The sequence below is a fragment of the Meleagris gallopavo genome, chromosome 2, assembly GCF_000146605.3.
Source record: "Meleagris gallopavo isolate NT-WF06-2002-E0010 breed Aviagen turkey brand Nicholas breeding stock chromosome 2, Turkey_5.1, whole genome shotgun sequence".
NCBI lineage: Eukaryota > Metazoa > Chordata > Aves > Galliformes > Phasianidae > Meleagris > Meleagris gallopavo.
Window position 1 is genome coordinate 35,457,134 of NC_015012.2, and position 25,498 is coordinate 35,482,631.

At 36.4% G+C, this 25,498-nt stretch overlaps 1 protein-coding gene across 2 annotated transcripts in view; it reads left to right on the forward strand.

Annotated features, from left to right (window-relative positions):
• Positions 1–25,489, forward strand: part of LOC100545004 (ribokinase) — a 44,328-nt gene extending 18,839 nt beyond the window's left edge. The window contains exons 3-8 of one of the 2 annotated variants that reach the window (XR_002111957.2): positions 4,414–4,477; positions 7,259–7,321; positions 13,809–13,973; positions 18,995–19,086; positions 20,136–20,213; positions 20,363–25,489. Coding sequence is in view for 1 of the 2 variants with exons in the window: in XM_010706931.3 (XP_010705233.1) it covers positions 4,414–4,477; positions 7,259–7,321; positions 13,809–13,973; positions 18,995–19,086; positions 20,136–20,159 (408 nt within the window). In the remaining variant the exon portion in view is untranslated. Of the gene's footprint in view, positions 1–4,413; positions 4,478–7,258; positions 7,322–13,808; positions 13,974–18,994; positions 19,087–20,135 lie in introns of both variants that reach the window. The other variant, XM_010706931.3, reaches the window with a different exon arrangement.
• Positions 25,490–25,498: the final 9 nt, after the last annotated feature.

Consider the following 25,498-nt stretch of genomic DNA (forward strand, 5'->3'; position numbering starts at 1 on the left):
GCAGTCAACCAGCAATTTACTTTGTAGATGATTATAAAAAACAAACACTGGTAAAATAGTAACAAATTCAGGAAGGAATATAAATAGACCATTGGACTGATTCTGCCTGGCAAACACTATATTTTTGCAGTGCTTTTCTTTTATTTTTGCCATTAAATGTTATTGGTTTTGAGTGACCATTATTAAGAGTAATATTGAATTTTATCTCTTTGTAGCCTTATTGTCTAACCCATACTATCTGCAGATGAAGCTTCAGATGGCCTGGATGCATTTTGTTATTGCCATAGTGGGGAGAGGATGCTGAATTTGTCGGATCATCAGGTGCTAGGGGTTTTTTATGGAGTATCAAAGACATCTCAAGGAAACGTTTCTCACTACTTATTAGCCTTATATTTAGGTGAAAGATTGATAACTATAAATCTGAAATATATCTTCAAGCACTTCTGTGGGTCGTTATCAGTAGTTGTTCTATTGTACTATTTTTTGTTTGATTTGTTGGTTGGGTTTGTTTTGTTTGTTTTTTGTTGTTGTTGTTTGTTTTTAAATTTATACTGAGAATGTTTGTACTTTTTTAATATTTAAAGTATTTGATCATCTTTTCATTCAGGAGTGATCAGATTCTAGCACAAGATGAATTGGCAATGAGTTCTCTGCTAACATTTCCTGCTAAATGTTAAAGAGGTTTTTTTTCACTGAAAGTGTGAATTTTGTTTTATTTTTTAATGGTCTAAGCTATGTTCAGTGAATACGTGTTCTTGGAACCATTTGCATTCCTAATAAAATTTAGTAATTTCTAGTTACTTTCCAAAATCATATTTATGCCATTTCAGTAAAACCTATTTTCCTTCTTTCTTTCCTTCCTTCTTACTTTCTTTTTCTTCCTTCCTTCCTTCCCTCCTTCCTTCCTTCCTTCCTTCCTTCTTACTTTCTTTTTCTTCCTTCCTTCCTTCCTTCCTTCCTTTCCTCCTTTCTTTCTTTGGTAAGGAATCATGTTTCTCTAATATCTATAAATGTTTGTCTATATTATTTTTTATATAAAGTTATATATAAGTTATTATTTACTTTTCAAATCATATAGCCTTTCAAAATAGTCTCTTCTCAGAGCTGTATTATATTTTATCTGCATAGATCAATGGGAAACCATACAAAGTCACTTGTTGAATGTAACTGAGAAGAGCTGGATAATAGGTAGACATTACAATTCAGTTATTTCTAGCTTAACAAGTTGTCTTATGTATGCAGTGGATGTTAAAGGCAGATTGCTCTTCACACACACACTGCACACAGTACATATTTATGATTTGGTTGTAATTCCCAACAGGAAGCAATTGCTGCTACAATCTGAGGTTCTGGGAATGGAATCAGTATTAGTACGAGAGGGACATTCCACTGGAGTGTGGCATTCTCTTACAAAAACTGTAGTTTAGACAGAGAATCTACTCAACAAGAGTAAATACAGGCATCTCAGGTCAAATGACAAGGCATTCTGCATCCGTGAGAGCTTTAAAACATAAAAGACAGGCAGTGACAATCTCTTCAGCATTTGAGAAAGGGAGTTTTAAGATGGCTGAGAAGTATATATAGCATGGAATGCTGTTGATTTTAATTTTAAATCCAAATACCAAGTTTGACTAGTGGAAATGCAAACATTGTTCCACTTTTTGCCTAAAAATCAGTGGAAGTGAGTGCTGTTACTCTGGGTTATCAATATCTATCACAGCATTGATCTTTGAACTGCCTTCTTCAGTTTGCTTGGTACAGCAAAACAACATACTGATGGAACAGATGCAGATTCGAAAAGACAAGAAAGACGATGGTTCAGAGAAGCCTACAAGACTGCCATCAGGGAACTAGAGGATCTAAGAGGATAAGTGAATTGCTTGTGTTCATATAAGAACACCTTTGCAGTGCTGGAAAATGCACAGCGGTTTTGAGAGGGTCCAAAGTCACCATCATAGCAGTCATTACGAAAATTACCCCATAACCATTCTCCAAGCAATAGAGAGAGTAAACACTCTCCAAAAATGTATATGTAGAACAGATTGAAAAAAATGGTCGAGAAGTACATGTTTTTATTGCAATTAATTTTCAGGTACAGATGAGTTTGATTCTTTTAGCTATTATGATGCCAGCCAGCTCTCTTAGCTGCATATGGGAAATATAGTAAGCAAAGAAAACCTAGGTTGAAAAATACTGATGTAATTCCACTCATGCTAATGTGCAAACCATGAGACCATAATGCATGTCTAACTGCTATTGCTAAGAACTCAAGAAAGAAGAAATGCTGCTTCAGCACGTATAATGTTCTGTGGTCAACAGAGTAAGACATTTAGTTTTCTATTTATCCAGTAGTCTGTCTGGCAGCGTTAGAGTAAAAACAAAAAATGTTGAAAACAATGTTACATAATTTGACATGGTCAGTAAGTATGCCTTTAATCTAAAATGAGTCTGATTCCCAGTACTCTATCTTCCTCGGAGGTAAAGTCTGAATGGAAAGATAAGCCCTTCAAACGTATTGGGATTAACTGGATTGGATGCTGATGAACTTACAAGGAAAAAAGTTTCCAGAGGAAAAGGACGTTAACAGAACTTCTCCAAGGGCTTCCCTCCAGTCCTGAGATCTGTTGCTGTGAGCAAAAGTGCCATGGCTGATCTCAGTTGTTGTGACAGTTGAACAATAAGGGGTGCCTGCCTTTCAGTTATGTAGGTCCCAGAGCTGAAGGAAGTTGGTTTCAGTTGAGCTTTCGGGAAATAGTTATGAAATACTTCATTGCTGAAATAACTGAGCAAATCGTGAGATTTGTTGTAGAAGCTTTGTGGCAGATAGGGAGGGAAAAGATGACACCATCAGGTGGAATGCATTTCTGTAGTACAGCCGTTAGGATACAAAGGAGAGCACAACTTACGCTTAAATTGCAGGTGGCCACAGTCATCCAGCCAAAAGCAGTCAGAAGATGCATCCCTGTCTGGCAAACTGGGAGTAGTCAGAGATACAGAAATATTCTAATATGCAAACAATGAATAACATAGTGACTAAAGAAAATGTTGGTTTTGTTCTTTTTGTTGCTTTTGTTTTTTTCCCCTTTGCTAGAGAATCATTTCATCTGATTACACTGTTTTGACCTACATTGCTGTCCTCTTTTGGTAAAAGACTGGGACCTACTCTAATCATGCTTTATAAAAATCCCTTATAGAAGATGTCAGAAATGAAAGTATAATTCAAAACATGGTTATGCAATAGAATAAGTGAGGGGAAGAATCACTCATCCATGACACTACAAATTTTAGAATTCCAAATTGCAGGATTTGATTTTTGTAGGATTTGATCACTACTAGTTACTCAAGCCTTCTCAGAGCTTGTTAAAAGACTGAATTCATATTTTTATCTGTTCAGACAAATTTCTAAGCAGGCATCAGAGGCAGCTGCTTTGTACTTTGTAGTAATTCAGAGACAGCTTTAGCTATTAGTGCTGTTCTATAGGAAGATGGATCATTAGTCAAGGACTCTTCATCTATGGACCATGACCAGATATTCATTTGGTTTCTTATCTGAAATATGACTTTTTTTTTCTTGAAACAATACTTCTGATATCATTGGTCAGTCATTGATACTGCTCAGATATACAACTTGCTCTTGGAAGTAGGAGCATGATCTATGAGTGCTGAAGACACGCAGGCTAAAATTGGTGAACTAAAAACCACGTTGGCTTTATATTCTAAACACTATTTTTGACATTAAGTTAGACTATTTTTTTTCTCCAATACCTCATCTTCTTTTTTTCAGCTTGTGTAATGTAACCAAAACAAATGTTTATTACTTTGACTAAACAGAAAGCAGAAATCTGTTCATCTGAAAGGATTAGTGCAACTGAAATTACAAGGTTTTTAACTTGCTTTTAGAAAAACAGTGGAGTATAGCTTCACTCTCTAACTCATCTCATCTGGGTCTGGTGGTGCTGGATAAAACAAACATGTTGAATTCATAAACAGTTCATCCAGTACCGAGAAATTATAGAAATCAGAAGTGCCATGTTTATAGTTGCTTTCTAGATCATAATCACTGATATTTTTCCACCAAGGAAACTCTGAGGTAGAAAATTCAAATATGAACTACACTTAAAAAGAACACTGAAGTTGCTACTAATGTTGTCAATTAAAAACCAACTAATGGTCCAGGACTACGAGATTCAGAACACTTCCAGAATCATTTTCAAGGGAACACAGTGGTTGTATGAGAATGAAACTTGAAAACAGAGACATGGTAGAGGAAGGGTGTAATAGAGAAGGAGAGATCTGCAGGATACTATTCCAAAAATAAGACGAAGTGCTGCAAAATAGAAAATATTCTATTCAAATTGCATTAGAACATTCTGCTGCCTCTAGTGATAACCTATCTATTTTTGTTTTGTATAGGTTGGGAAGGATTCCTTTGGCAATGATTATGTTGCAAATTTGAAGAAGAATGGTGTTTCTACAGGTAAACTTTTACTTTAAAGAAGCCTTTTGAATTATTTCTAAGCTTGAAAAATTAATAGCAAATGTTTTTTTGTTTGTTTGTTTGTTTTGTTTTGTTTTGTTTTTTAATGTAATTGCCTTATTGGATATGTCTTACCATTCAGAATGCCAAATAATTTTTTTGACACAAATGGGAGGAATGAATGATTATGGGTTAGACTATGTGGACTTCTGATGTCAGCTGCACCACTAAAAATAAAATGTAATGTTATTACCTCTAAGTCTCAGATGATTGCATCAGTAAAAGTCACTTGAAGATAACTTACTCTTATGCATATGTTTAGGCTGGCTTTGATAGCGATAACGCCTGATGAGAAACTGAAAAATCCAGTTTGATTATCCTTTCTCTATTTCATGTTGGGAGAGAAAGAAAAAAATAGAAATGCATTTTTCAACTCAGTGCATTTCATTTCAGCCCTTTAAAATGGTGTGCAGCCATTTAAGAGACCGCAGCCACTGTTTATTAATACATATACACACAAAAATCAACAGTGAAAGACTTTCAGGAAAAGAGAAAGTTAAGCATTCACAATATACTGTTACCTTTGCACCTTTGTAACTTTAATTCTCTCTTTTGTGTAAATTACTGTGTATTACTGTGTGCTGCTTAACCTCATGATCACAGTTTGTTTAAAGCCCCTTGTCTCTTTCAGTGTGACAGAGTGGACAGATAAAATCACTAAGTGGCAATTCAATATTCTGCTTATTTTGTTTAATATGCAGCATCAAGTTTCATTTACTGCATGATTCAAATCTCACTTTAAAGGGAGAATTATTAGTATTTTGTGGGCTTCTTTATTATGCTTATCAGTATAGCATCTAAATATTTCACAAATATATACAGAAGTTTATTCTTTGCATATCTTCCAACTTACACAAGCAACCAGGCAAAGATACCATAAAACCAATGTCTGTTAGTTATAAATCAATCCAATGCAAGCCTACCTCATGAATAAAGTCTTTGATCATGTAAAAATACGCTATTATAATGCATAGCACTTAATCAAAATGTATATTCCACAGCCAGCCTTACATCTCTTCTTTTCTGATTTAAATGATTGAGACTTGGATCCCAGCTTGCATTCCAAGATTTGGAGGCAAGGATGATTCAGCGTACACAGACGTTTTCACACAGGACTATCGTATGTCAGTCCCATGACTTGCTTTTCATCCCAGTTTAATCCACATCTAGCCCATCCCTGTAATTATATACGTAAGGATACTGGCTACTGGATCCTTGCTGTAACTCTGCTTCTGTCCACTTCATATCTTAGATCCTTGTCATATGACTTTTTTTTTTAACGCTCTTCTGTTTCTTAATATACCACCTTACCTCTTTTCTTTTCAGTTCCAGTCTGTTTCCTAACTTTCCACTCTTCCTGTCTGCACAACCAACCAGTACTGCTCAGACCATTTAGATCTTTACTGATGTGTTGCTCTCTCCCTCCAATGCTAGCTCTGCTGCATTTGAACTGAACAGTTAACTGCTTCCTCATACAGCATATTTTCTGCAGAAGGAGCACAGAAGACACAAGGTCTTTGCTTTTAATTCTAATGTGCAAACCTAGCTCATGGTAAAAGAAACTATAATTGCAAGAAAAGTTCTGCTCTGACCTATGTAACTGAGCTAGATAAGGGACCCCTCAGGGCAAGTAATTCCAGTATTTTAGCAGATCTGTATAAGCATGATGTTATGGTTTTTTTTCTCAGCCTTGTTCAAATTTGAATTTTATTTAAATTTTCCAGAAAGATCACAGCTTGAGAAAGAATCAAGCCCTTGCCCAGCTTCAAGTCCATGTTCTAAAATGTTAAAACAACAGAGCTTCTTAAACAAAAGGTCACCAGAATTTACAAATACAAAAGTGTATTTTTGTTGCATACACTTTTTAGGGAAAGAAAACTGAACTTCTTTGACATGTGTTTTACTACGGTGTTCACAGAATCACAGAATCACAAAATGGCCAGGGTTGGAAGAGACCTCAAGGATCATGAATCTCCAACCCCCTGCCACAGGCAAGGCCACCAACCTCACCATTTAATACTAGACCGGGCTGCCCAGGACCCCATCCAACTTGGCCTTGAACACCTCCAGGAATGGGGCATCCACAACAAGATGTTAGGTGTTGGGTTTTACCTAACACAATCCATTATCGTGGAAACTTTTGGCTCACTGGTTAATATTTGACAAATTATCTGACATCTGAAAACCTGCTCTTACAGTAGTAAATATTGAACAATCTTTATAACAGACAGTGCTGCCAGCTTAACTTCTAGATATCTGAATAATAATGCCAAGAGGAAACATAGCCTCACGCTGCCTTCATACTACATGTTAATATTTCTCTTGAAAATGCAAATCTATGGAGAATTAAATGCTGTGTTATTTTAATATCTTTGGTTTCTCCAGCTTTGACTCTATTGTTCTATTGGATAAAATAAATACTTCCATGTAGGAGTAGAGAGTGCCTGAGAAAGCTGTATAAATAACATGCTTTCTTTAAAGCAGGGATATAGCCAAATTAAAGAATGTTGGACTCACATTTCTGTTTTGTGGGTGTAAATTAACACTTTTTGTTTTTGTTAGCTTTTCTGGCATTGTTGCACATGAAAGAGTAATTAGCATTTTTAAATTGCTGGAGGTTATGAGTTCGTTTTAGATTTAATTCAATTAAACTGAATCACACGCTATTGGTTGAAAGTGATGTATTGAACTAATGCATGCTGTAACTTTTCCCTTTCTTAGCATTTGTAGGTCAGACTGCAGATGCTGTTACTGGAACTGCTTCAATAATTGTCAACAGTGAAGGTACATTATTTCTATTCAGTTGTCTTCTTCATTATGTCTCCACTGCCTCAAAAAATACCATCTTTGACTTGTCACTTTTAACTGTGGAATTAGTTTCTTACATCTTTCATCTTTTTCATGGTCTTATTCATACATTATTGCAAATTTCTAGAATGAGATGCCTAACAGCATCAGAATCAGACTCCTGTACTTGCAATGTGATGGCCATAATTCAACCATACAGCTGATCTATCCATTTTCACATTGCTCACAGGAGAAGATGCATCAGAATGATGCTTTCCTTTTCCTCCATGATTGCTTAGCACTTTTGCTGTGAGAGAAGTTTGCCTCCTGAGTACAATGAATGACTCATTATGCTCTGAATCAGAAAATATAATTGTCCTTAGTATAAGTAGAAATATTTACGCTATTCTTGTAATATTACTGCAATTCTTGATCCCAAGCTGCATCTGCAGTATTGAATACACGATTAAATGGCAAATCCGTTTTTCCCTGTGTTAGTCTTCCTTTGCTCTCATGTTGCAGGGGAAGAAGTAGTGAAGGGTTAGCTTGTTTTCATATTCCTCTTCAGGACTGCTAAACTATCTTCTGAAAACTTTCTTTTTATTTTTTCTTCAAGCAAATTGTGTGACTGAGAGCTCTTAGGAAAAGCACTTGAGTCTAGATAAAACTTTAGAGCACAGGACAAATAACATTTATGCAAACATAACAGACTAAGTGTGACTGAATTAATTCACTTTTGGTGCAGCTAATAGCCTTCACTTGAACAGGTACCACAGCTTAGCTGACACATCAACTTACAAGTTCCTATGTAGCTTGATGGTACACTGGGCTACAGCTCAAGAGGGTAAAGGAAACATGGCTATTCGCTCCAGGAGCCAACCTGGGAAGGAATGGTGACTAAAGGCAAGTCTAAACAGGAACATTCAGGAAAATTAAGCAAATTAGTTGGAGATGTGAGTTTAATTTTGCCTAAGAAAGATTAATCAAATGCATGACAGCTCTAATTCAAGAATAAGGTAGCTCTAATACTCTGAATAAACTGGATGCCTGCCTTCTCTTGGTTTGGATTAGCAGGTAAATTGTCATCACAGATCTTAAGCATTCTTTCTTTTGCTGCATACAGTCACTACTGTGATCACTGTAAGTAGGTGAGACAGTGAGAATCCAGTAGGGCATATTCCCAGGCCTCACAGCTTTGTGCATAATTGGCTCTAGGTCTGTTATCCAGAATAACTGCATAAGAAGCAATCTAAGTATTTCTTAATTCATATGTATGGCCAGCAAAGGTAAGCATGGCTGAGATCAAAAAAAGTAGAACTTAATTTCTGAAGGATAAGAAACAAAAGCACCTTGTAGATTTAAAACCTGTACAAGCATTAGGAAAGGGAAACTATTGTTCAGTGTCACACGGTTAACAGTGGGTTACCTTAAGTGTTAGTGTTAGTCTCTGATAGTGTTGTGGTTCTCACAGTGAACAGAATAATGCATTATGTGATGTAGTTTGTTTCTTTCAGAAACTACAAAAAATCCTAAATTAAGTTACCACTGGCCTCAGATTTAATTTAAAATCTAGTTACAAACCTGGTCAAAACTGTGCTGTAAAGCAAACAGATGCACAGAATTGGTAATGGTTCTGGTTGTTACTTCTGTCTAAAACCATCTGGCGCCTGAATTGAGTAAATTGTAATAAAATAGCAGTACTTACGTGCTTGCTGTTGCAAGAGACACTTCTTCTTTTCTTGTAGAAACCTGGCTGATTTAACCTAAACAGGTTTTACCGCACTTTTTAAAGGGCTTGTCTACACATGCATGCTTTACCACAGTAGTTGAGCTGGCGTAGCTGAGACATCACAGCAGTCAGTGCAGATACTCACATGAAGCAGTTTCTCCTGGCTCAAATTATATGTAAAAGGGAAGCATTTGGTGGTGTGTGGGGGGGACAGGGCCCTTGGTTTGTGTTAAGATAATGAGGAACAAATAGAAAACATAGATATTGCTTTAAATCATGATGTTTTAATTGCTGTATTTTCGTGTACCTCACCTGCATCTTACCAGTTCTTTACAAGTAGTGATACTTACAGAAAATACCAATTCCAGTCAACAGTGTAATATCGCAGGCGGAAGTGGGAGAGATTCTCAAATAGAGGGAGCATACTCTGATGTAGGAAAAGAAAACCAATGAAACCAGAATCAGTGGAGGTTCTGAAGTAGAGATTCCCTTGTATTACTTGTGTCTGTCTGTCCAGGTCTGCTACTGAATTTCTGGGAAGATTTTTGCTGAGTTACACAGATATAACTCAACCATTATTTTAATGGGCAAAATAATAAAAAAATGGGAAATTATCAAGTGCATTTTATATTCTCAAAAATGCATTGTATTTGGAGACAGTACAGTGTCATTTCAGAGAAGGAAAGGTTAAATACTGCTTTAATTAAAAATGGCGAGGATATGTTTAACAAGTTTATGGTAGTGTTGGATAATGTACAACCCAGAGATGCTGTAAAAGGTTCACTCTGGGCTGGTCTCAAAAATCTGTACAGCACTTTTTTTCTGGAACCTAGTGTTCCTGTCAAGATCTTTCTTTTATATGACTTCCTCTTCAGATAGGTTTAGACCAAACACAATCTTCAACTCTGGGACTCTGTGTACTTCTAATCTGTACTTCTATTTTCATGGAGAAAAATTGATACCTCAAGCTGCTGTTCTTAACATGTTTTCTGTGAGTACCACTGAGCCCCAGCTTCTTCTTCGTTCAGCTTGCTTTCTTTCCACTAGCTATCACTTAACCACACCTTCTGCTAATGGTGTTTTACTGAGTGGTAAGAGCTCCATAAAATTATGAGATGTGCTGGACTTTTATGTACACATATAGAGAAGAAAAGAAACTTTTTATGGATAATTTTTTTGTACTTAATTATGTCTAAAGCTTATTGCAGCTTTGTCCATATCTGATACTGACTTGATGCTGCCATTAAGCTGCTCTGATTGGACCAGTAGCTTGAACCAATCTGACAACTTTCATATTCATGGCAAAAATTCAGTGAGGGGACAACAGAGAGTGGCAGGTCATGATTGAAGTGCTCTTGATTATTGCAAGCTAAAACTAAATTCACCCACAGAGAATACTGTGAGATAACCCTCATTTGAGATAGGCTTTACACTGACTTGAGGATATTAATCATTCATGAACAGTGAATATGCAATATTTGTAAGTAAATGTACTTTCAATACTGAAGCACTGGTAGTATAAAAACATTCAAAATATACGTTTCAATAGGGCTCAATAAACACAGCAAACTTAGAATACATATGCCAACATGATTGTATTATACTTTCCAAAGAGAAAATTTTGTTTTGAACCTTCAGGATTGTAAATAAATGTCACCTGAATTTTTATAGAATTTCTATGTATTGACATTTGTCATAAACTTGAATGTTCTATGAACAAAACTGTTCAGTGCTTCTACCAAGTCACTCCACAGAAATTATTGTACTATGACACACCCAAAACATGCCCTTGTAATCATGAACTGTGTGATTTAGCAACAAATATTTTCCTTGTAACATTATTTTCTGGTCACAAATATGTTCTTTTTTCCCAGTCAACTAATATGCAGAAGCTCTGTACCTATTGTTTTAACTGTATTCTTTGAGATCTTGGTGAGTTCTAAGCACTACTGATGACTTTTAGGCTCTTCATCCTGTAAAGTGAGGATTATTGCACTGTGGTGTTTACTGCTTTCCACTGAGAGTTCTCATCTGGTGGCATGTATGAAAGGATACTTGGAAGAAAAATATAGTTGGAGTTATCTAGCCTTCTAAGAAGGAACAGCAGCAGTTTTAGAAGGCCAGCCAAGAACAGTATTTACATACACATACATGTGCTGTTTAAAGTATTGATTGGACTCAATCCCCATCTGGTGTAAGCTTCCGTAAGTTTATCAGCTTTATTTAGCTATTCTAGTTTTCAAGAGCTGTGAATGTGGACTTTAATATTTTAGCTGACATCTGCAAAACTTACATTTCTATAGATGCTCCCTACAAAACTACGAACTTTTAGTTTATGCACAGATATTTTAGAATTAGCTTTAACGCAGTGAATATATTTTTGTCATTCTTAGTATGGGCAACATTTTCACCTCCCTTGAGTTGTTTCTAAGTTATGTGAATGTTTTAAGGCTTCACCTACAGTTGAATACAAACATTTTTCAGATAGTTTATGTTCACCTCAAAAGGCTATCTAAGATATGGAAGATTGAAAAACATCTGAAAATACTTAACTTCTTGTTGAAGGAACCTAGAAAACTAACCCTTAGAAATGAGTTTTCTTAGAATTCTTTAGAATGTAGAATGTTTTGGAAAACTTTTGAAATTTGTTAATGTTGGACAAGATGAATCCGTCCTCCCCTGTTTACCATCTGTCTTTAACTCTGTTGTCCCTGGTGCTGATTTCCCATCTGATTTCCCTGGCAAGAAATAGTTGCTTCCAACAAGATGGGTGCTGGTAATACAGAATTCTGGTATTAGTTGTTAATACATGGGTTGAGATTCTGCTTTCATGCACACTGGTATAAATTTCTGGTGACTGTTGTCATTCACAGTCAGTGTGGTATGCATAGCTAAGAACAGAATGTGGCTTTTTATTTACAGCTTGAGTTTAAGCCAGTCAAGTCTGTTACACTGCAGTAGGTACTTTATTTCTCTGGCAGGTATGGTTTGCTTGTTTTAAAGCAGACTTTAAGTCTCTGGCCTTTTGTTGTTACAGAGAAAAGCTTCTGAATGTAATCCAATGCAGCATGGTCTATCTTGAATTTGCACATATAAGTTTAAGCAAACAGCCTTCCTTATCGCCTTGGGCCATTAGCTCTAAAGACTAATAATAATATACATGTCAGTACAGCTAAATACTTTAGCAAGATAATGCAGCAAGACATGTAGATAGAGTCTCAGATTCTATGTAGCATGGAGTCCAGGCAGAAATGAAATATATTTTGTTCTACCAATTTGTTGTGTTTTATTCTATTTACTGCTTTATTACATAAACATTCAGCATATATGCTTGGCAAAATAGTTGCTTTTTGCCTTTGAAAGTCTCCTTTGCAGGCTTCAGATATCTTTGATAGCATTTACTTGTTGCAGAAGATTTTTTTCTTTCTGTTTTTTAATCGGAGATGCCCATCATTGTCTGTTGAAAAGCAGGGCGTTGGCTTTAAATGCTGAGGTTTTGCTTTTCAAATGCAGCTGTTCTGTACCAAACCATTGACAGCAGAATTGCTTTGGAAAGCTTGGGCCCCTCCCTCTGAGATCATTATATTATTCTTTCCATTGTCCTGCTTTCTTTTCAGAGCACATTTAGGGAGACAAGCTTTGCACGTTTCTTATTCAAAGGACTTTGAAGTCTTATTCAAGAAAAATAATGTGCTTAAAAACATAAATATTTATTTACAGAGTAATTCAGTTCATCACAGAATTGGTATCCTTTAATGATTGGCAGTCCTTAAAGGAACCTTCAGCGGGGGCGGGCTGAGCCTGTAAATCAAGGAACAACTGACTTATTGAATTTAATACCTGAGTGATTAATAATAAATTTTAATTTGAAGGCACCCATGCCTGAAGGTCTCTAGGTGTTGTAACAGAGATTAAAAAAGAAACAAAGAAACTGCAATAAAAGAAGGCAACTTGCATGTCTGGAGAAAAAACAAAGACCTATTTGGAATCTACGTAAATGAACCTCTTCACCTAACTGTAAAACAAACTACAAGACTGAAAAGGATCTTAGAGTGCTTTGAGATACTGCTGTGCTTGTGTGTGTAAAGCTTTGCTTAGAGCATTCAACCAGCCAGCTTCAAGTTCAGAAAAGTCTGTCATCCACTTTTCTTACTCACTTTTAGTAAGGGTTTCTTCAGTCACACGCATTATCTCTTTTTTTTTTGTAACATGCTGATTCTGGTTTTCATACTGTTCAGGGGCTCTAACTTGAAGTTTCACAAGTAGACAGAGAAAGTCTGCATTTCTGAAATTAAAGACACACATAATTTTCATTGCTATGTGAAATATCCAGTTTCCAGCTCATGAGAAGGTTGATCATGATGCTTTTGTCTTCAAATCCTATTGCAGTACTTTAGGAAAAGACACATATCAGTCTTGGTGTATGTTCCATATCTTCACTGTGACTAGTATAGTGCTTCTTTACAGTTCATAGGAAACACCGAAATAAGAGTGGGAAAAGTTCATTCATGACTTTCCTGAACAAATATACAGTGCATTTGTTGCATTGTATTATATTCGTTAATCCTTCAATTGTTTTGATTATCTTCTGATATAATTGGATATTTGAAAATGCCATAAGTATTAAACTGTTTCTGGGGTTTTTTGAAAGAAAACTGAAATCATCATCTAAAAGGTATTGTAGAAAAGGAAAGAATTGTTTTACATACTTCATTGCAAAAAGTTAATGCAAAAAATATTGTATCTTCTCTTTAGGACAGAATGTTATTGTCATAGTTCCAGGAGCCAATCTGCTTTTAAATTCTGAAGACCTGAAGAGAGCTTCTGATATCATCTGTAAAGCCAAAGTGGTTGTCTGCCAGCTAGAAATAACCCCTGCTGTTTCTCTTGAAGCGCTGAAAATGGCACGTGCTAGTGGAGGTAATTTAGCATAAGCCTTTCTGTGTCCTTCGCTCACGTTGCATGAAAACTATTCTTTATTGCACTCTCAAAATAAAGATCATGCGGTCTTTTCTGTCATGCCAGTATTATTTAGAAATGAAACAATAACCAACAAATTCATGCTACGCTAGTGAAAACTGAACTCAGTTCTAAAATTTTGCTACATTTAACTTGAATGGCAAATCAGTCTCTACCCTTCTAACCTCCCCATATATGGCTGGTACTGCTTTTTCTCTGATTTTTATGCCGTGACTAAAGACACTGTAATGTCATTAGGTCAGGAACTATGGGCCTGATTCTGGTCTTATGCCAGTGCAGAACAAGCATAAAGAATGCAAGTCAGTTGAGTTCTGCACACAACAAAGTGAATGAAATAACCTCAAAAACAGACTTATGCACTTGTTCTTGTAGCATAGCAGTAAGTATGACTGGTTTTCTGCATGGAAGTTAATATCCCTAATTTTAAAATTAAAAAAAAAAGTGCTTTTTCTTTTTAACAAAGATTCTTAGAGCGTGAGTTGGCATGCTGCCGTTGGATAGACAGTCATGGTCTATGGTCTGTGAAATTATCAGTAATTGTTACTGTGCTGTATTTTTAAATGTAGGCCCTTGTTCCTTCAGTGTAGAATATACCTGGATAAAAGCTGGCATTTTGTTTGAACAAGATGGGGTTTCACTACCAACATGATGCTTTTGTTCTTTAAGTGCCTGTAATTCCTTCAGTTACTCAATTACACAATTACCACAGTATTTGTACAACACTAAGTAAATGATTATGCAAGTGAAGCATCTATATGATATTAAACTTATGTTGTTCTCATTTATCCAGACTATGGATAGACTATGAGGGATCAGCTCAAATGGTCAGCTGTGCAGCTGGTCGGAGAAGGAACTGGGATCAGAACTAACTGGATCCCTGCAGCTGGGCCCAGACTTACTCCAGTAGATCATAGCACTTTGGGCTTCTTTGCTCCTCAGTCCCCCTCAGCACTGAGACTGTTGTGCAGCTGTTGTCATTTCTGTTGTTCGTGCACTAGTGAAGGCATCATAGAGTCATAGAACCGTAGAATCGCCAAGGTTGGAAAAGACCGCCAAGACCATCCAGTCCAACCATCCACCTGTCACCAATATTTTCCATTAAGCTATGTCTTTTAATACAACATCTAAACATTTCCTGAACATCACCAGGAGAAGTGATTCCACCACTTCCCTGGGCAGTGCACTCCAGCACCTGACCACTCTTTTGGAGAAGTTCTTCTTCAGATGTAGGAGAACTTCATGCATCCTTTTCATATATTTTATGCTGATTCAAGTGGCTATGTTACATGCAAGTCTGAGAGAGATTTTCTTTGATAGTATGATGGTAGTAGTCCTAAACTGTACAAACAATACTGTGTGCACACAGAAGAATTTTTTTGGCTTCTATTTGAAATGCAAATCTAAAAAAAATTTTAAACTTCACTTAACTGAGTAACTAGAACCTGGGATGCTTACAGTCTTTGTAAGGAGGGGGCAACAAAACTTGCTATGTTTTATTTTTAAATTTTTATGAAAATTGATAATAGCATTGTTAATCTATGGAATATAGTGGCTAATGGAATATAATTGATTCATGAACCAATATCAATGACTTATTTTGTCTACTTCCAAATCTGCAGATAGTTCTAGTAAAGTTGCTTTATTTTTTTGTCACTTCCTTATGGCAAGATACCAGCCCGTGTCAGAAAAACCAAACCTGATACACACAACAGGCATGCAGGCATTTAGCAACTGCAGGGAACACAACATATTGAGAAGAGATTGTGGTAACTGTGGGCCAGCACTAGTTCTGTGCTGTCAGTCTGCTGTCATTGTGCAGGTCTTGTGTCAGCAGAGTTTGGGTTGCTTCTGCTATAAAGCAGAAGCTACTGGCTACACATGTTCACGTGTTATGATGCAGTCAAATTTAAGTAAACAGCTGAGTTTGTAGCACTGTAAAAATCCATCCTTAGCCAACTGTAAATTGTTAATGCAATTTTCCTTTTTTTTTAGCCTGCTGTACTCTCATGTATAATGCAGTAATGTGTGTTAGGATGTGCAGTAGACTATTTTTGTTGAACAGATGCATATCCAGATGCCTCAAACCGCAGCTTCAAGGGGTGGATTTTTTTGCCTGTTTTTCTTCATTCTTACGGAACAAAATAATCATTAAGATGGAGAAAGAATATGGATGCTCAGGCAAAACCCCTTTGCTTCTGTTTAGTGAATATGACACAGATCTGTTAGAGAGGGAGACGTCTCATGTTCTGACATCCTGTAATTGTAGCACTGATTGTTGAAGACAATCTCAGGGTGAAGGAAAGGCAAGAAGGAAGGAAGGGAGGGGTTGTGAAGAATCTAGGTGGGTAGAAATTGCAGTGGAAATCTGATTGGAAAATGTTAGGTTGTAATGGCCACATGCTGCTTCCAAGAGGAGAACCACTTCATTTATGGGCAAAATATTATCGTACACCAAAGTCTGTAAAGTGGTTTTCAGGCTTCTGTAATGCCAAGCTCTATAAATGACAGATAACTCTATATAAAGACAGATAACTCCAGCCTGTTAACACTGCAGGGAAGAATGGCATTAACGAGGTCTGGAAGCAGCTTCAGCTATTAAGGTTGTAGGTCACTTTCAAGTAGATCAAGTGCTTCAACTTTTTAATCATGGGTTGCAGTTTTTCATACAAGCTCTTTGTCCGTGGTTAAATTATTTGTAGAATTCTGCCAAGACATAGTAGCTTCAGAAACTAGGCCATGGAAAACTGCCATCCAGTCTACGTGCCTTTAAAAGGTGTAGACTGGCTACCTCAAAACTTAGTAAAGACCTGATACCAAGGGAGATTTCATTTAAAGATAAGACTTTACAGTATGGAAATATGCCTAATTTTTACTGTGTTACCTGCTTTTGGAAGATAACTACCTTTAACATAGACTTGAGAAAATGCTTAAAGCCAGCTTCCCCTAAGAGTTTGTCCACGCAGGGAGTTGTCTGCTTGGGTAGCATGACTTTCAGAGTCATTCCTGACTCTGATCTTAAGCAGCTTCTTTTACACTGATATAGATCTCTTGTAGGCCAAGGAAATAGAGGTTCTCCTTTCGGTTTTCTTCCTTCTTCCTCTGACATCTTAAAAAATTAAGAAAATTCCTGTTATGCTTCCCATGTCTGAAATCTATGCTTCCTCCCCACCATTCCAATCCAGCTTTGTCTCTTCTGTATTCAAACTATAAAGAATGGAAAGTATGTTAGGAGAATGGATCTTGGCAAATGGAGAGGCAGAGATTAGGCAGAAAATAATCTGGTGTTCCTAGGGGGAACCAAGTAGATTACCCTTTTCACAAGTCCTGTTCTTCACAGACTGAAAGACAATCTTAAGGTTCCTCCATCTCCCCAGTGCTCAGCAGATATTAAACATGGGAGTGAACTACACAATACCAACATATTCCAACCTGTTCATGATGAGTCTGCATTACTTAAAGCCCAAGCTGGAACACTTCTAGTGCTGTTCATGACCATTGTATATGTCATTATGATACTATAGGACTGAGTTTGTTTTTCAGTATATACTGTTTGTTGGGGTTTTTTGTTTGTTTGTTTTGCTTATGAATGTATACTTTAAATATTTTTGTTTTTCTTTTTTAATACAAAAAACTTAATTAGGGTGGCAATTCAGAAAATAGGAAGTGTAAGAGTTAAGTTTGCCTATGAAAGCTTAATTTGTCTCCTTTCTGCATATATATTAGGTTGCAGTCTTTAATTAAGTGTTCACATGCTGTTTTTCAGTGGTATGTGATCATATAATTAAAGAGTTTATTATAATACATACTGTATTGTAATAGTGTAAGGGAGCCAAATGAAGATTTCACTGGAAATCCTAATTCTGGCATTTTCTGACTTCTGAGTAAATGCCTTTGTGCTTTTAATAAGATTACTTTTAATGAGACAAATAGACATGATAAAGTCATGGGCAACTTTCTGAAGTATTAATCAAAATGAGTATCCTCTCAACTTCTTGGAGCTGAGATTTCAGAAAGCTTTGAGGATCTTTATCTTTAGGGAGCTAAGTGGGATTCAGAAGTGTTCTGGGTGTCCACAGACTATAGCTTAGAGTCTAAATAAATATTTAGGGCTGAAAATGTAGACATCTAAATTGGAAGATTTGATCACTTGCAGTATTTCTGAAGTAAGAGAGTACACTTTATATAAAAGCGATGGCCGTGTAGTTAAGAGACAGCAGTATTCAACATAACATTGGCAAAATGAGAAACTAACTCTGAAGATTTCCTGTATTAACAGTGAATAAGTCACTTACACTCTGTCCTCATGACAAACCTTTCCTACTGTTACACAGAGCCTTAGGCTACAGTTTCGGGTTAGGTTAACTAACATATTCTACCCTACCTTAGCTAAGGTTTTCGCTCTGCCAGATAACATATTAAAAATATACAGTGCCTTGTCTACACTAGAGTTTTACAATGTGGCAGTTTGAACAAGTTAGGTAACACATTCAAAACCACATTTAAATCCTTGTCTGGACACGTCCTTCTTTAGTCTATATCCCTGTCTCTTCATGTATAGAATGCAGATAACAACATAGAAAAAAACCTAGAACTAAATAGGTTCTTGTAAAACCTGTTAAAATCTCTAAGAAGAACCATCAGTTAAACAATTTGTATTTGCTTAAGACTTTTCCTGTGTTGTTTTTTTTTTTTTAATTAATAATTTGTTGCTTATTTTTTCTGTTACTTGTCTGTCATGTTCCTATTATGTGACTGAACTTAATTAGATGGGAATTTTAATATAATAAAACTTCTAGCAGTTTAATAAAATGAAGACATAGAAAATGAGAGTCATTTGCATTTAATGCTAAACACTGGGGGCTGTGAATGCAATCTTGGAAGGTATTAACCACAGTGATATTCCAAGTGTACTGTTAATGTAAAATGCTAGAGATTTAGACTTTTTTCCTTTTTTTTTTCAGTAAAAACCTTGTTTAACCCTGCTCCAGCCCTTGCTGACCTAGATCCAGAATTTTATACCCACTCTGACATCTTCTGCTGCAATGAAACTGAGGTAATGATCACCCGTGATGCTAGAGAAGGAGTCTTCACCAGTAAAACTTCAGGGGGATTCTGTTCTCAGAAATGCAGCATGGGGAGCACAAAAACTAAGCTGTGTTCCTCCTCCATAGGATTTCCGGAGGTAACAGGTTTAATCCCTGACCTAATGAGTAAAGAGGAATATTCTAGAATTCCTTTCAATCGCATTCAAAATTAAATTAATTGTTTCCAGCAGGAAAGTTGTATCCAGCCTCCCTTACAAGTAGATGAGTAAAACAAATCCATAAAAGGACACTTCTAAGATGCTAGTACTGAGTGGTAAATATTAAAATAGATCCTTGTCCTTGTTCTGCGGTCCCTTGATGTGATTAGCAGCAATGCGCTAGCCGTAGCGTTCTGACAGTTTTAAACTCGCTTGCCAGGAGGTGATGCATGCATGCTGCACTTGATGGTAAATGGCAGCTTCATATGCCTCTTCCTGTCAGATCTGTTGCAGGGAGTCTGTTTCTCTGGCCCTTCAACTGTGTGTTTTCTCTTCTTCTTTCAATCTTTCCCGCTCTTTTCTAATTCAAGCATTTTATTTCTCCCAAAGCAAATTATTTTTGTCACAAGAGACAAATTAAGAGCATCTCACAAAGCCTTGGTTTTAATTTCTTATTTATTAACATAAAGCACACTGTATTCCTTCTCTTCACTCTCTCTTTATATAAACAGGAATGTGTGAGAAGCAACATAGCAGATAGAAACCATGCCCTCGTCATAGTTATAGTTATCTGCAGCAAACAGGATTTCTGCAACGAGCATGATACTTGTGGGTACAGAGGAATGGGGAGGACTAAAAGCATGGCCCCATTTTCTATATGATTTATTTATTTTTTTGTCTGATGACTGTGTCTGCCAAAATAAGGCTCAGTTACCCTCTTTTGAAATTTCTGTTAGAACCTTTTACAAACTTTATCAGAAGTCCTCAGTTCATGAATCTTCAGCATTCAAGGTTCTAAGAAAGCCAAGCTGACATTGGAATTTTATTCTGAAATGTTCCAATACGTGTCTCCATTTCAGATACACCACAGTACTCAGGAATGAGCCAAACAGTGCTTTCTTTCAAGGCAGGAGATGCTGTGGCCCCTCGGGATTCTGGTAGGCAAAGCTTCCAGTATAGTTGGAAGCGATATAATTTGTGGTTATCAGAGCCATCAGAGTTTAGTTATATGTGACAGTGAGAATGATAAGACAAAGTATTTGTTTTTATTCAGGACACCCATATTGTATTTTCTTCTTGCTTTCAGGAAACCCTTTTATGCCTGAACCATGCCCCTGGATTGGTTAAATGGGCTACAGCATGCATTTGGGGCTGAGAACATCTATATTCTCCCATCAATTTAATACATGTCATTCACTGTTTGCTTTTTTTCGTCATGTCACTAGCTAACTTTTTTTTTCCCCTTGAGAAAACTTATCCTCCATATGTTAGACACAAAACTTTGGTTTTCATTACTTGTCTGTTCCTGACTTTTCTCTCATTGCTCTTTGCAGCACACGTTAAAGTTTTCCCTTTATTATTGCTAGAGGACAGTCTTGAAAGAAACATTCTTTGAGAAGTTTTACTTGCTGGAGCCAGGGCATATTATTATTACCACCACATGGAGAAAAGAAAATTACTCTATTGGGAGAACAAGAAATACAGGTGCATAATTACAATAGATCCCTGCTCACTCATCCACCTTTGTACCCACCTGTGGAGTGGGGGGTACAGTTTGCATTCTTTTCTGCTATTTTCTTTTAAAAAGTAATTACCATTTGAAGATGGCTGGGATTACTTCATGCATTCAGGTAAATGAATTCAATGCTGTTTAAAAGGCTTCTCTCTTCTGAATTTATGGGTATGATAGACCTATGAAATTTCCTGCCAGCCGTATCATGGGAGAACAGATTGAGTTGTGGGACCCCTACAGCAAATTCTGAGAACACAGAACTGCACATAAATAAGTGCTTTTAGCAATAACCTTCTTATATTTTGCAATGAAATGAATTACAATACCATCTTTTTAATAATCAATTATATTTTATTTCATCCTCTCCATGTCTGGTTTGTTATTGAATTGATGTTCAGGGATGAACTATTGCCATTTTTCCTTTCTTTTTGCTGAGAAAAAAGGAAAAATGAAGCAAAGAAGCACTTGTTTTTCTTATAACCCAAAATTGAAAGATCTTTTTTTCCTTTAGTAATTGTTATACATTCATGTGCCATCTGTTTTCTGTTTATTTCATTACTTTCTTTGATTTCAGATCACTGTAATGTATGCATTTGAGAAGTTTAATATAGAAATGAAGTTTACATATCCAAATAAAGGTTACCGGTCACATCTCTACATGCCATTTAAAAGCAATGAGTTAAATCTGCTAATGTTAAAAATAATGATGGGTTTGTCCATTCATCCAACTGCATCTGCATTTCCTTCAACTTCTTAAATTGGGAATTACCTACCACTTTGATGGTCCAGAATACATACTGGGAAAAGGTTTCACAGCTTTCTTTTCTTCTTTCCCTCAGTATCGGGTAGCCCTCATAGCCAGAAAAGAGGAACTGAATAAGATGGACCTTTGCTCTAATCCACTGTGTCCATTCTTATTTTACAGGTTTGGTGGTTGTTTCGTTTTTAATCCTCTGTGGCCACATTTATTGAATATGCTGCTTACATCTGCTTTTTTGAGAGGTTTGGTTCCAGCTCCATTGCTGCTCCTCTTTGGTATCTCTGAGCCTCAAACAATTTTCTTCTAAGCAAAACCCCATTTATGTTCCAGGCTTACCTCTTTTGCACATCTTTTGTTATTCAGCATTTTTAAGTACTACTTGAAAACGAGTAGTTTATTTCTGCCTTATCACTAGTAAGCCCTTTAATAGCTCTCAACAAATTGTCTCAGGTTTAAAGATGAACTCTTTAGAGCTATGCAAGTCAGCTGGTTCTAAAACATTCTTTTTAACACAGACACATATGCTAAGACAAGATTAAATTTTCACTAATTTTAATTGTTACTTGGTTTGGCTTTCGTATTAATTTAAATTTATAGGTATTTATCATATAATTTTATCTAATTATTTTTATCTTTATTCTTCCTCAAAAAATAGCTTTATGTTATTAAGTCCTGTACTTTGTGGATATCATGTGAATATGTTTGTAACAGAACTGTGTTAGCTGTGGAGGAGAGAGCCAGCCATTGAGCCTAAGACATTTCACAGATGGTGTGGAGCGTTTGTTTTGCTAGAGATGAGTAAAAGGGGATAGTCCTTGTGATTAGCTGAATTATTACTGAGTCAGAAATCTCTATTGTTTACTTCCACACTGGTCAGCAGCTTTGATCTGTGATGCCTTTGTCACAGAATAAAAATTTTAAAATGTCAGCTACAGTTTTATACAATCATGGGATTTTGAGTCCCAAATGTGTAAGTATCAAATGCATCACACTTCGTACTCTATTCTTCATTAACTGCTTTAGGATTTAATGAAATCACATGCAGTATCTGATATAACAGCACAGCTTGTTCTTATGGATTTATGTGCTAGAGAGAAGCAAACAAAATTATACTATCAGTGAATTATCTACCATTAGTTTGTCTAGAAGGCTCTTCACAAGCTGTTCTTTTCACTCTTGCTTGTTGCAATAATATTTTTTAATGTCTGACATTGCTTTCTTTTTATGTGGTTCATGAAGAAAAAAACTCAGAACAAATCTTGCAAGGTTATCAGTTCTTTCTTTGCTTAGCCTGTAGTTCAGTTTTATCTTTTCCCAGAAAGATCAAGCTTGTTGAGACTAGTTTGTTAATTCCCAGATGCAGCACAGCCTAATCCCTGAGGTTTGTGCAGGAATGTGCTAGTTCTCCATTCCCTTAATTCTTCTAATGAAAAATAAATGTATCCAATGTCATCTAAGTGAAAACCAATGGTTGTTCTTCTCAGTCTGCTATAAATGTTGAAAAAGAAACAACCCTATACAAGAAAAGTTCTTGGGAATACTTACCTTTTTTTTCTTTCCATTTTTTTTCCTTACTGTAGTATGGCCCTAGGCACAACCACAATGTCAATAGAGTTCATGTGTTGTTTTTCTTATTTAGTGTGTGCGTGCAATTACAGAGCCCTGCAGGTTAGGAACCAAAATATATTGCATGTCAGCAATTTGAATTTGGTCCTAAACGTTTTGAAGAACAGCTGCTTCTCTGCTCAGAGAATACTGAAGAGCCCTTCAGGAGAAGGAAAACTCCTAAATGGTTGCAGCAAATGATTTAGCATGTCAGGCTATTTTTAATGCAACACTGGGAACTGCTTTCTTCCTAATGTAAAATGGATATCAGACTCCTGATCTAAATAAGAAAGGCCTAGCAAATGTTTAATTAAATGCTGACAGAATACTTAAGGGTTTTGATGGTAGAAAAAAGTACATCTAAATATAAATTCATTGCTAATTTTCTTAAAGAAAGCTGCAAGATGTATAAAAATATTACAAAATAATAGATACTATCATTTTGCTTCCTTTGTGCTATTGCCTATTAGTTGAGGTTGAAATATTTTTGAAAGAAATATTAATAATGGAAATTCTTGTTAGTATGTACAAAATCAATAGACAGCAATGGCTTTTACAAGATTCAGAGAATATCAAGCTTATACAACTGTATCTGAAGTCTTAGAGCAGGACATCTGAGATCTTGCTTATTAATATAGACTGGTTAATAATAGAGATAGTCTCAGGAATTTGCCTTTTCTGTTGTAAGTAAAGGAAAGTTACTATTTCTTCATTACATAGAAGTTGCTGGAAATTCACAGTATATTTTAATTTAAATTCCAACTTTGTTCTAAAGTCTATTTTATCTGCTGCTGGAAACTATGAATTTTCCCATATTTAGTCTAAAATGAAAGATGTTACTTTTGGAGGAGGAGAGAATAGCTTCAAGCCAATTCATTTCAGTTTTTAATTATTCTAGCATAAGTATTTCTTCATGTATGTATATAAAAGTTTTATAATTTGAAACAACTGGAATTAGCTTGGCTTATGGCCTGATCTTGCAATTGCATTTATACCAAAACTGTCTCTCACTACTTCTTTGGGACTCATCGTGTGTTAGAATTAACAAGATCAAGTTCTTTTTCTGTCATTCTCAAAGAAATCTTAGAAATCAAAGATACAACCAAGTTTGTAGCCAACTGGCTTACTGTATATAAATACTTAACATGAAAAGTATTTTGAATTGTCATATGTAGTTTTAGATAAGTTAGCCTTAAGCCTGGTAGTTTGCTTGTTATTATTTATGATTTCTGTTCCAGTAGTACCTGGCAACGTTTGCAAAGTTGCATTGTGCTAGGTGCTTTGTGGGTACTAAAGCAAACGATGGACTGCTCGCTGAAGAGTTCACATTTTTTGTCGTCTCATCAGTGTCCGTTTGTTGAATAGAAACAGGCCTCTGGAGATCTCAGTCCTGCTGAAGAAGTGCTAGCTTCGGTCAGATCGCTCAGGGTTTCTCCTTTCAAGTTTTGAATCTCCGAGGATGGGGAGCCTGTGCCCTGTTTCGGGTACCTGCTCTAGTGCTGCATCACTCTGGTAGTGAAAAAGTTTTTTCTAATGCTGGAATTTTCCACGTTCCAGCTTGTGCCAGTTGAGTCTAGCCCTATTCTTGTACAGCTCCAAGAAGAGTGGTTCTCTCTTTCTATTATCCACACATTAAATCGTTGTAGCCAGCAATTAGATCTCTCCCTAGCCTTAGGTTTTTGAGGCTGAACAGAGCTGCTCCTCCCAGCCGCTGCTTGTATGTCCTACGCTCTGGTCCCTACCTGTTTTGCTGGCCTCCCACTGGGCTCGTGTAGTATGTCAGTGTCTGACTTCTGCCAGGGATCTCAAAACTAGATTGTCCTGAAGATTTGGTCTCACAGATGCCAGGCAGAGGATCCGGCACTTTTCCCTGAAAGAGGCTGTGTAAGCCATGGAGTGCCCCGCATACACCGCTGCTAGGAACACTTGGCAAAGATTTACATCTTGGTTTCTTTATCACGTTTAGCCAGTGCAAACTAGTACTGATGTTGAAAGGAGTCAATTGTTTCACTTTATCTTATTTTAGTTCGGGCTTAATTTTAACACAGATCTGCTTTTCAATCCAGCTTATTTCCTGGCCACACAAATAGCTGTGCTGGCACAAGAGAATGGGCCATGTGGACAGGAGTGAAAAGCAAAGCAGGACTATTTTTTTCTGTATCAGTGCTGATTTGTGTCAGCGTACTGCAACTAGACTCCACAGTCTAAAGAGACAAGAATAATTAACTGAGAATAATGAGGAGTATTGCCAAGAACTTTTGTATCAGTTAAAAGCTTCAGATAAATTTTTCTTCTACTTTTGTAAACAAAAGAAAGAAAATTCTCTGTAGATTAATTATGTGTCT